This window comes from Rhea pennata, chromosome 22 (genome assembly GCF_028389875.1).
Source record: "Rhea pennata isolate bPtePen1 chromosome 22, bPtePen1.pri, whole genome shotgun sequence".
NCBI classification, from domain to species: domain Eukaryota; kingdom Metazoa; phylum Chordata; class Aves; order Rheiformes; family Rheidae; genus Rhea; species Rhea pennata.
The window spans coordinates 154,233-166,947 of NC_084684.1; the positions used below are offsets into that span (position 1 = coordinate 154,233).

Sequence of the window (12,715 nt, forward strand, 5' to 3'; positions counted from 1 at the left end):
AGCATGACTTTCTCTGCCCCCTGGTGCTTCTGCAAGATGCCCCTGGAGCTGCAAGGCTGACAATTCCTGAAAGGCAGCAGACTTGCATCTGGGGACATTTCTTGAAGCAGGCTATGGTAGTCACCTACATTCCTCCTCTAAACTGCAGAGAAAGACTGATTCCAGCAGCACAATTTATCCTCTCAGAGTGTGGATGTCTAATAGAGGTGGAGATAACCCCCTCTGCAAGCCCCTATTTCTGACCCACAGTAGAGAGGACACTTGGACAGTGGCAAGGACAGAGTTCATTTACCCATGCTTATGGCAACAATCCAGCTGAGTCAACCAAGGCATCTAACCTTGGGTGAGAAGCTGCAGTGAGATTCAGCTCCCACCCATGTACTTTACAACCCAAGAGAAGGTGAGATTACCCTCACCTTTGCACTTAGGTGAGGCTGACCAGCCTGTAGTTTCCTGAATCCTCTTGCTTGCCCTTTTTGAAGATGCAAATGTTTGCTCTTTTCCAGTCTTCAGGAACTTAATCAGTTCTGTGATCAGGGCAAAAGAGTCATTGAATTCTTCTCCATTTTCCATGTCCTTTATCACTAGGTCACTTGCTCCACTGAGCAGTGGGGCCACATTTTTCTCAGTCTTCCATTTGCTGATGATATACTTGTAGAAGCCCTTCTGTTTGTCCTCCACATCCCTTACTACTCCCCACTGCAGCTGAGCTTTGGCTTATCTAATGCTGTCCCTGCAGTCTCAGGCAATGTCTCTCTGTTCCTGCTGGGTAGCCCATCCCTGCTTCTGCTTTCTCTGTACTTTCTTTTTGTGTTTGAGCTAAGTCAGGATTTTCCTGTTCAACAACACAAGGATATCTTCTGTCATCCTTGCTCAGTTTCCTCCATAGCAGACCAGACAGTTCTTATGCTTGACAAAGGTTCTCCTTGAAAATCCAGCAGCTGTGCTTGACCCCTTTGCCCTTTAGGGCAGGCTGTCATGAGATCCAGCCAAGGACATCCCTAAATAAGTTGGAATCCACTCTCTTGAAGTCCAAGGATGTGATTTTTTTTCTTTGCTCACTTCTCTCTGGATTTTAAACTCCATCATATCATGTTCACTGCAGCTAAGTGCCTTGGCTGTAAACTCAGACTTGGCATGAAAACCATGCCCCATTCCTGTTCTGTGACCATCTGTGGAAGGACCTGCCCAGTGCCGTATTTCCACACTGTTCATACCTCCATATCAAATATTCACTTCAGAACATTACAGCCAATGTGGTCCAGCAGATCCTCCTCCTGCATGAAACCTCTGATCTAGCTGGATCAATTTCTTGAGGAAAAGGGGAGTGGAAGGATTTGACAGGCCTCTTCACTCTTCAGAGGCAGGTAACCATGCACAGGTTACTCACAGCTTTTATAACTCTGGTTATAGAGAAGAGAGAAATTACTCCTGAAGAATCACATTGACTTTGCACCACCAGGAGCTGTCTTCTTTCTCCCAGCCCACAGAAAGGTCTTTGAAAGGTCTCCCAACTCACTGCTTGCAGGAGGCTCTCTTGCAAACACCTCTGTTCCTTTACCACCTCCTGACTCCCTCACCCTCTGGCCAGCTCTCCTGAACAGGCAGACCGTCCTGTCACACTTCGACACAACACTGTGCATAGCAGTCCTTCATGCTGTGCTTCTGTTTTGAACAAATCACACCTAAGATTTTAAGACATGCTTCAGGTCTGCTCATCACTTTCTCATTCAGTCCTCTGGTCAGCTACAGAGTCCCCCTCACCTGAGGTTGGTATTTCCTCTTTTATTAGTACGTAAACACAGGAGTCGCATGTTCCTGAAGGCAACAGATGACACTATGCAAGGCACAATGTAAACCTGCTGCATGTGTTATACTGCAATGATTGACATAAACACAAACTACCACTCCTTGCTGTCCTACATGAGACTCCACTCACACCATCAGATAACTTAGTTATTTACCTCCCTCCTGGCTTGCACTCACATGACTGCCTTCACTGTGAGGCTGGCAGTTCAGTCTTGTGGAGCGAGCAAGTAATTATTTCATACCGCCATGAAATGCCCTAGGACATGAAAGACACCTCTTCAAAGTCTGGGTTTTAGGGTGCTTTCACTGTGCTCCCCCTCCTTCTAATAGCCCAAAGTGAAAAAGCAATGTTGTAAATGAGAATGAGGCACTGGGGAGTGAGGGGGCAGGTAAAGAAGAGATGAATCCGTGAACAATCTTAGCCCACGTGTGACGTTACTCCTGAGCAGCCTAGATATGGGCTGGTCCACACCCTACTAGGCCTGAGAAAGTATGCTGCTTTCCCCTGAGAAAGCATGGAGTTAGCCTCCACTGTTTCTTCCTTACTAAAATTTGGAGAAACTAATCCACTGATTCCCATTATAGTGACCTGCAGCCAATCCAAAGCCTGTTGCTCTTCCCAGGAGCCCCTAAAGAATCCTGTTTTACACAACGCATACAGACATGCTTGCATGATCATAGTGCTTTTAACCACCCTGAGACCTAAAGAGACAAAACCAAATAATACCTTGTCCTTTGCACCCTTTTCCTAAAGGCATGTGACATTTTCCTCAGATAAAAGTGCATAGCTGTTCCTTTCTTCTTTTTTTTTCTCTCCCCCCGCCCAAGTCCTGTGTAAAGTCTAGTTCTTCCTGCTCCTTTGGGGAACATCTTTTTCTGATCTTTTTCTTTTTTCTTTTTTTTTTCTTTTCTATCTTTTTCTGCAGAGAAGAATCAGTATGGTGCCTTTGAGTCTCTGTGCCCAGATCCCAGGGGCTCTGGAGAGGGAAACCTCACAGTTTCCCCTTGAGAAGAAGAACCAGTAATCGTCTCTACAGCTTTGATATTGTCTCTTGGTGACATATCAGATAAAGCATCCCTTCTGAAAGCAGAAGTTTCAGTATATATCTCCTTCCAGTCACAGCAGAGGTGTAGTGTCTGTGTGCTTTGATAAACACATGTGCTATGCACGTTTGGTGAGGGACTAGAATGATGGACAGATGGACGGGGAGATAGAAGTTCTGCAAATCCAAATTTTCTGCACAACTTTTACTTTCATGGAGAAAAAGCCATCAGAAGCTGCAGAAAGAAAACCTAGCAGGGTAGGTAACATGATGACAATGTTAAGGGAAAGAGAATTTGATAGGGATAATGTGACGGGGGAGAAAAAGGTTCAAGCCTGCTCAAGCAGGTTTACCTAGAGCATGGTGCACAGGATCGCATCCAGGCAAGTTTTGAGTAAGTCCAGAGAAGGAGACTCCACAAACTCTCTGGGCAACCTGCTCCAGTGCCAGGTGGTGATATGCAATTGGACAAAGGCTGAAAGGAAGATAGCCTAAAAACATGAGACTAATCTGATGCAACACTAGGGAATCCATTTGCTTATTTTCAGGGACAATTCCGATCCATGCCCTGATCTGACACCAAATTTGCATATTTTACAACAACAAAAAAAATCTTAAGAGCAGGCTTTTCTAAAGAAGAATTACTACTGCAAACAACCCGAATCCTTGTAATCCACCTCATACTGTTTTCTTTTTATAAAAACAAATGTCAAAGAGCAGGATGAATGCAGTCAGGTCCTTGCAATGCACTTGGTGTTGCTGTGATTGCAGCTGGTAAAGGGCACTGATTGTACCGGTGTGCTGGAGCAGGAGAGCCCAAAGTGAAATGGATGTAAAGCAGCAAAGGGGATTCAGGGGCAGGGGGCAGCTGTTTAACTCACTTCACTGTAGACAGTAGGAGCACCGGCACTCAGATTGGGTGTGCAGGCAGATATCTGTATATGCCTCTGCTTCTGTGTGTACACTTAGGAAGATGAAGTCTGATGTGTTTCTGTGCATTCTCATATATGTCTGTGCACATTCGTATGTCTCTATGTGCGTGTTAGTGTACATGTGTGTGAGTGGAGACAAACTCTGTTTCAGTGTATGTTTCTGTACATGCTTTGTATGTGTGTGAATAGGTGTGTGCATATGAAAGTGGTCTGTGTGTGTTTCTGTATGTGCCTGTATATCTGTTGGCGCATGTCTGCCTGTGCACTGACTTTGTATATGCTGTTTCTAACACAGCAAAAATCTTTGGGGCACAAGATCACATAAAGCAATTGATCCTCCTTTAGTAGAACTCTCTTGTACACAGCACAAGGATTGGATGCCAGCCAAGATTGGAAGTAGGGGAAAAGTAGGACTTCCATGAAGTGCAGTCTTTCCCATCAACTGAACCAGTAATTAATTCAAATAGTGCTATAATGTTTGACATATTAAAATACTAGAAGGTATACCACAAAACAAAGGAAAAAAAATAAAGAAAAGGTTAGAGCTTGGGTAATGAGGTTTCAGTGGAGAAAGACACATCTATGAGAGGTTTTGTTCTTCTAGTAGTAACCTTCCTTCCCCGTTTCCTTCCACAGAGAAACCTCCATGGAAAACATAGCCTGGAGAAATTATTCACCCATTGCAGAAGTCATCCTCCTGGGATTCACCAGTCACCCTGGGCTGCAGATTCCTCTGTTCCTGTTATTCTTGATGATCTATGCCATGACCATGGCTGCAAACATCTCCATCATTATGCTAGTGGTAGCTGATCAGCACCTCCATACCCCTATGTACTTCTTCCTAGGAAATTTGTCCTGCTTGGAGGCCTGTTACAGCTCCACCATCTTGCCCAGGCTGCTGGTCAGCTTCCTAACAGGAGACAGGACCATTTCCATCAGTTGTTGTATCCTGCAGTACTACTGCTTTGGTTCTCTCACAGCAGCAGAGTGCTTTCTCCTAGCCGTGATGTCACTAGATCGCTACATGGCCATCTGCAAACCACTACACTATGGCAGCCTAATGAGGGTCGGATCCTGCCTGCAGCTGGCAGCTGTGTCATGGATCAGCGGGTTCCTGGCCACTGCAGCCAATGCCTACTGGATGTCAGGCATGACCTTATGTGGCCCCACTGACCTAGACCATTTCTTTTGTGACTTCACCCCACTGTTAAAATTGTCCTGCTCTGACACGAGCCTGATGGCTCTGGTGACCTTGTTACTTTCTGCTTTGTTCACTCTGCCCCCCTTCATCCTCACCCTCACCTCCTACATGTGCATCATAACTGTCATCTTGAGAATCCCGTCCTCTGCCAGCAGGCACAAGGCCTTTTCCACCTGCTCCTCCCACCTCATTGTGGTGACCATCTACTATGGGACAATCATCTTTGTCTACGTCCTTCCAGACACCAACACACTGAGACCCCTGAACAAACTTTTTTCTCTCTTCTATACAGTCATCACCCCTCTTGCTAACCCCTTAATCTACAGCCTGAGAAACCATGAAGTCAGGGAGACCCTGAGGAGAACTTTCACTGCCTGAGCCCACACTGCCTACTGAATGAACTGCAGTTCGTTTTCCAGCCCACTTCTCTGCCCTCCTCCTTGATCATCCCCACTCTGTCCGTACCAGTAGGTGTACAGTCCTCTTCTAGAGGTGTTGACCAGTAGCCCAGCAGAAACAGTAGTGCCAGGAGCAAACCACAAGACTTACTTACACTAACTTTTCTTAATGCCAGCTATGCAAGACCCCACACCATACCTGTTAGGTCTGTTATCAACTTCTTTTGAGAACTTGTTTTGTGAACAAGAGCTGGGCATCAGGTGTCTCTTGTTGATGTTTAAATGTGTTTCCCAGGACTGAAAACAGCTAACTGATGGTCAGGTACTGAAGCTCACTGCAAAAGTGCAACCTTAAGAGCTAGGAAAAGATTGTTCTAATCATAATAAAGGAAAGAACCAGCAGAGAAGCACCTTCCTCCTCCCCCCACACCCAAATAAGAAAACAAAAAGAAAAAAAACCTTGAGGATGAAAAAGGCACCTACTGTGGCCTAGAAAGCTGTAACTCTCTAGCATAGCACAGTATGTAGTGCAAGGGGCAGAAGCGAAGGGCTAAGAATTCCTTAAAAGCTCAAAGGTCTTATGAAAGGATAAGAGCTTGAACTTGGGAAGGAAGAGGGATTGCCATCATGGATATTGCTCTCCATAAATCCCAAGCTGTGAGGCAGTTAGAGGTGAGAGCACATGAAGCACTGTTCCTGCCTGCCCTAAGGGCCCTGGCCCTCTCTTGACATGCTCTGCGTGCCTCCCTGGAGGCCCTTGTTTCAGCCTGTCCACTCCAAGCAGCCTGGCTCTCCCTCTCTCCACCACCTGCTCCAGGCACTCTTAGTCAGGACTGTGTATGGTGGGGAGTGTGTGTGTGTGTGTGTGTACGCGCGAGTGTTTGTGTGTGTGTGTCTGAGCATATCTTTCCCCCCCCCTACAGATTTTTTTCATTTCTCCTGTCTAGTGCTCTGACCCCTAAATAAAACCCTATGACATTAAACACAATTTGTCCAGTTACTGTTTTGGACATCACAGTGAGTCAACCTTTGAATGCAGCTAAGGTTATGCTTCCATAGTTGCTTTTTGTAAGATGCTAAAGGTTACCTGGAAGCTATTATTCAGCTCTCCTCCATGATACCATGGATATACCACTTTCCCCATTCCATAAAAAAAAAAAAAAAAAAAAAAAAAAAAAAAAAAAAAGAAGAAGAAGAAGAAGAAGAAGAAAGAAAGAAATTAGGAAATTAGGATAATCTTTACTGTGAGTTCAGAGAATGAAGAGCAGCCAGATTGATCTTGTCTAACGTCAAACACCTGAGATTACAAGATCTGTCATTCTGGCCCTTAGGCTGTTTTCAAGGACTCAATATTATACCTATTTATAAGAGAAGAAGGCATTTTCATCTCAGTTCCCTTCATCTGAAGTGATAATTTGGTGAATGTATGACTGTAATGAAGGTCATAAGACTGAGGAATACAGCTACATTGTTCAGAGAAAAATGTATGATGCACTCTTTAGAAATAAACTAGAATTTGGGAAGGTAAAAGCATCAAAACACAATAAAAAAATAAATGACCTGTAAGAAAAAAGTCCATTCTGTTTATGAATCAAGACCGTAATATGCTTCTGAAAGAAATTGAAAGAATGCATATGACAATTTTTGTATCGAGTATATTTCCATGAAAAAACACCAGTTTTTATCCAGCTTTTACTAACACAGGATTATGAAAACCAAATGGTGGAAGGAAGGAAGCAATCCACAGAGATAGAGGTATAATGATGGTAGGAAGAAATATCTCCGAGCAAAAAATCCTTACATCTGAATGAGATTCTTTGCCTGTTTAGACATAGCTCAATCATAAATGAAATAGTAAAGAGATTTGCATGTACATAGAAGTTCATAATAGGGGTATACTTCAGTGGAATCAAATGCACTAACTTTCTGAGAATGAAAGAGTTCAAAAATACAGTAGTTTAACTGGGTGAGGAGATGTTCTTATTGGCTCTTTTTAATCAGCTTTACAAATATGGAAACATTTAATTTTTCCTAAGGTATTCCTAGGCCCTTCCCTCAGGATCTCCTCCAGTCTACATGAAATGGATGGTAACAGTGTTGCAGACATCCAGGGAATTTACATCTATTCTCTTGGGCTAAGAACTATATCTGAATCAAAAAAATGACTCTTTTGGAAATGTCTCCCACTGAAAGCAAGAACAGATATTATTCTGTGTTCCCACATGGATAATCCAAGGTCTGCATGCCCATTCTGAGACCATATGAATCACACCATCCTTCAGGGCTTCTTCCTTGATAAGGTATATTCAGGGTTTTTTTTCACTATCAAATAATTAAGCTTACCCTCAAAAACTTTAGCTTACCATCAAATAATTGAGATTCCTATTCACTTCTGCATTCTCATTCTTCTTTATTCACATTACTTTTATGTCAGTTCACTCGTGGGAATCCTGCTAAGTGAAACATTACTGTTCATTTGAAAGGAATCCAGGGTGCATTCCTGAAGAGAGTTCATTCCAGGACACTCTCTTGACTGGAAACACACACAAGATTAAATCAGTTTCAGTTTTTCCCACAGTCTTCCAATGCTTTCCCAGTAAGTTTTGCACCACACAGCTACCCCATAATATGCTCTGTACACCATCATTGTCTGGCTAGAAAGGCATTATTTTGGTGGACTACATCATAGCTTTTGCTATATTTCAGATATCTGGACCTAAATACACACGCACAAAAGGCTATGCATGTTTTCAAAGACATCACACAGAGATATCACAGAGAACATGCAGACCAAAGCCTGTGCTGTGTGGATACTTGAGTCTGCTTGAGAGGAGGCTCTCCATAACAGCTTAGACATGAGCCACCCATCTTCATATGTTGTGGAGATCAAAGATAGCTCCTTGGCATGCATGTGTTTAACAGAGTGTCTGTAGCTTCATTACGGAAGAGAACATGGAGCTGACACAAGATGCACAACAACAAAAAGGTGCTATTTTTAAACAGTAGATCAGCAAAGATGAGCCTAGATGCTCAGCCAAATTGCAGCTCATGAGAACCTGTAGCCACCATCTTGCTGAACTAGGTAAAATTCACCAGGGTTATGTGGGAGAATACTTATTTCTCAACTTAAAATAGCAAAGTAGGCATCCTTGTCTCTGCAGACAGTGAATTCAGAGAGACAGGCATCTCTAGAAGAGAATTCATCTCACCTATCCTAGCACAGGATGAATCAAATTCCAAATGTAACTCTTCGAATAGGAAATGTACAGTGAGAATAGATGTCATCCTCTCATCTTAAATTCTGTCTAAATGAAAACTTAACTCTTTTTCTTTCCAGACATGCTATTTAGAGAAACAAGTATGCAGACAGAAACTCCACATCCTCTCTGTCTGAGAGAAATATCTAAAATAGGTAAGCTAGACTGTGAACTAGAATTTTCTATTACTCTCCCTAGGCTGTACAGTATGCCTCAATGATTATCTACCTTGATTTGAAGATCTCTACTGTGACATTTAGGCATGATGTCAGGAAAGTCCAAAGTCAGTTGGTATTGAGACTTGCAAGCAATGTCAAGGGCACAAAGAAGAGCCTACGCTACTACAATGGCATTAAAAAAATGGAACAAGGTATTCACTGGCTTTTTTGCCTCAGTCCTCATCAACAATATCTCTGGGCCTCTGTGATTAAAGGTGGGGAGAGGAGAGACAATGAGAAAAGCTGAAACAAGAGAGGTTCAGACTGGAGATAACGAGAAACTGAGGAAGAGGTTGCCCAGAAAGGTTGTGCAGTCACTATCCTTGGAAGGTACTAAGACCAAACTAGATAAAGCCCTGAGAAAGTTGGTTTGACCCCATATTTGTCCCTACTCTGGGAGTTTGGACAAGACTGCATTATGTTACAGATCCTTTGAAATCCACATGTCCTGCCAGGGTTGATGCGAGAGCTTAGGCATCTGAGGACACAGCACCCCTTTGCTTTTGCTGGATTTGCTGGATTCCACTTCTTAGTCCCACAGCCAAGGAAATAGCTCGTGTGTCACATACAAGGCTGGCTGGGAGGCAGGCAGATGTTATACATCCCCTCCCTGGAGGAAAACTCTTGTGCTGAGGAGGATTTTTGCCTTCCTATCTTCTGCAGAACCCCAGCTGACCTTTGGGTCCAGCTCAACCCTTGACACACCTTGCCATCTGCAGGACCCTTTTCACTGCTTCTGCTGTGGGAGAAGTCAGAAATATAAATGGCAGAGGAAGGATGAAAGAGTATCTGGTGTCTCTGGCACTAGAAGCCAGTAACGCCTCTTTCTTTCCAAACGAGACAGCAGCAATCCCAGCCAGAACTCAAAGCGCAGCTTGAACCATAATCAGGAACACAACCAGATTTGTAAAGTGTATTTTGGATTCTTTTTGTGAATCTCCACAGAACCTTTACTTTATCACTAATTAGCAAACACTGTGATTTTCAGTGCTTACTTATCAAAGAGGCATATGCCTTCAAGTTCTGCTGATCCTTTATACTTCTCATGAAATATTTTTCCCAAAAAGATTTTGAGTAGGTGGGTTGAAATAACTGCAGCTTCATAGCCCGTGCTTTTCAGACTTTAAAAGGTTTTCTCACAGGGCTATGAAGGTGTAATGGAGCTCCCTGGATATTCTTCTTTGTTCTGAAGCACTGAGTTTCCTGGAGAACCAGAGGTTTGATTAGAAGTTTTTCTGTAGGCACTGTTCTGAAATGTGCAAGTGCATTCTTTCTGGTTTTCATTGCTGTTAGTCACAGACCTACTGGTATTTTGGAAATAATCTGAATCCTAAAGGAACAAAGGTATGTCATTATCATGCTCTAACTGTTTTGAGAAAAGTTTTCTTTTTTCCCAGAAAAAACAGTTATCCAAAAAATTTAGATTGTTTGTATGTGCAAAATTAGTTTGCATGGGGAGAGAAAGAAGAGCAGATAATGAGATACACTGAGCTGAGTATTGGAAAGGGACAACTGTCCCCAAGCTGGATAAGAGAGAAGACTGAGTGATTTAAAGAAGGTACTTAGATATGGAAGGGTGTAGTTTGAAGGGGTTTTTTTTAAGGTATATAAAACAGGCCTGATTCAAAATTTTGATCATCTATCAATTATAGAAAAACAAATGGGTGAGGAATGAACAGATCTTGTATGTGATGTATATGTTCTCTTTGTTTCACTTAGACCAGTAGGGGACAGCAACTGTGAGGATGAAAGAGCTCGAGGTAATAAAGCATAGGTGATGCTGAATGTCATAGACTGATGACTGAATTTAGTCTCTGTACAATTTATCTTCTTAGCATAGAAGTATTCCTTGTAGAAAGAATAATCTCTCTAGAAAATAAGCTGTCTGCAAAGCAGACTTATGTTAGGCCTGTATCTGTAATAAGTCAGATTCATTTGATCTGACCTTCGATTTAACCTTTTTTGGAGTGTCTATTTCCCCCTTGTTATCCAGCTCTCCTCTGCAGACAGTAGAGAAAAACACACCTCTGTTAATGAATTAATTACTTTCTAAAGGTAACAGTCCTGGGCTGGAGAGTAGGAACCTGCATTTTTTCTCTCAGTAGGCACACGCCTCTGGGAGGACAGAATTTACGCAGATGGCTCCTATCCTTACAATGTGACAGGTACAGGAAGTACTACCTTCTGTGTCATTTGCTGCTTATAATTTCCTTAGGCATGTGGAGGGTCTGCCAGTGTTACATCTATGGATTTCCCAGTGTTGAAGATCTGAAGATCGGAAGCTATGTTAGAAAAGTGACTGGAAAGTGATTCTAAAGATTTCAAAGCTTTGAGGTGATTAAAATAAATGTGAAAAACAACAAATAATACAATCTTGCATGGATATACGTAGATAGAGATATGTTATGATAGATATGTTGCAGAAATATCCCGAGTGGAAGCAAAGGATGGAAAACCAAACTTCTGTGACTGAATTTATTCTTCTAGTTTTCCCTAGCATTCAAAAGGTTCATGCTTTGCTCTTTGTGGGTGTCTTGGTCATGTACATTTTGACTGTCACTGGGAATATCATCATCATTGCCATAGTGCTAACTGACTGCACTCTCCATAAGCCCATGTATTTCTTCCTTGGAAACCTCTCGTCCTTAGGAATCCTCTATGTCTCTGCTACAATCCCCAAACTCTTGACCAGTCTCTTGGATGCCAAGAAGTCTATCAGCATAGCTGGCTGCAAAGCTCAAGCTTTCTCCCATTTTTTTCCTAGGAGCCACTGAGTTTTTCCTCCTCACAGCCATGTCCTTTGACTGCTACACTCTTCATTATATTTGCAGCCTTCTCCATTATACCACCATCCTGAGTGGAAGACTGTCTTTTGCCTCTTGGGCTAGTGGTTTCCTGACCATCTTTGTGCAAAGCTTTCTGGTGTTCCAGTTGCCGTTCTGTGGCCCCAATGTCATCAATCACTTCTACTGTGATGTTGAGCCACTGCTGCAGTTGGCTTGCACTGAAACTTGCTGTGTTGAAAGGCTCATCTTCATAGTTGCTGCTGTAGTTCTGTTCAGCACTTCCATTTTGACCATTGTCTCCTACTCCTTCATCATTTTCGCTGTACTAAGGATCCCATCTGCTTCAGTGAAACAGAAGGCTTTCTCCACCTGCACTGCCCATCTGTCAGTACTTCTCTTGCTTTATGGAGCAGTCATATTCATTCATGCCAGGCCAAGCGGGTATGCCTCAAGAAGTAAGAACAATGCAGTGTCCCTTCCGAACACCCTTGTAACAGCATTGCTCAGCCCTTTCATTTATACCTTGCGGATCAGGGAGGTAAAGACTGCCCTAAAAAAGGCAGTCATCGGAAATAAAATACTGGAGGTAAAACAGTGAGGGCAAAAATACTGACTTTTCTTGATACTCTGGCAGGAAACTAATCTCTCAAACCATTTCTGGGAAGCACTTTTCACAGTTTTTTTTTGTTTTGTTTTCTTCATAACACAGATGACTTACAATAGCTGTAGTTCTAAAGTTTGTAGTCTAGCGGTTTAGTCTGTATATATGTTGTATCTTCACTGATGTCAAAGGATTAAAATTAATATAGATTAGTATGCATTATCCTATTTTTTATTTTTGCTCTATATCATTTTTGACTGATGTATTATATTTACTTTCAGTGATTACTTCCAAAATGATGGTCCTAGTGTCTATTATTGGTTCTCTCATCACCTAGACTGCTCTTCTGCATAAATTAAGACATATGATTTTTGTAAATTAATGAATGCTTGAGTTTAACAAATATTCAAGTTTAGAATCATCTTTTTCTTGACAGACATTCAACTGAAAAACTCAGTGGCAAAGAAAAA

At 42.5% G+C, this 12,715-nt stretch overlaps 2 protein-coding genes across 2 annotated transcripts; both read left to right on the forward strand.

The window, feature by feature from the left end:
* The first annotated feature begins 4,430 nt into the window (after nt 1-4,430).
* LOC134150114 (olfactory receptor 2G3-like) lies at nt 4,431-5,363 on the forward strand. Its single transcript, XM_062593705.1, has one exon. It carries the CDS (start codon nt 4,431-4,433, stop codon nt 5,361-5,363), a length of 933 nt encoding a protein of 310 aa, XP_062449689.1.
* Nucleotides 5,364-11,305: 5,942 nt separating this feature from the next.
* On the forward strand, nt 11,306-12,242 carry LOC134150115 (olfactory receptor 6X1-like). The gene is given in 2 exon segments (XM_062593706.1): nt 11,306-11,611; nt 11,613-12,242. Coding segments are annotated over 2 exon segments (936 nt in total).
* The last annotated feature ends 473 nt before the right edge of the window (nt 12,243-12,715 follow it).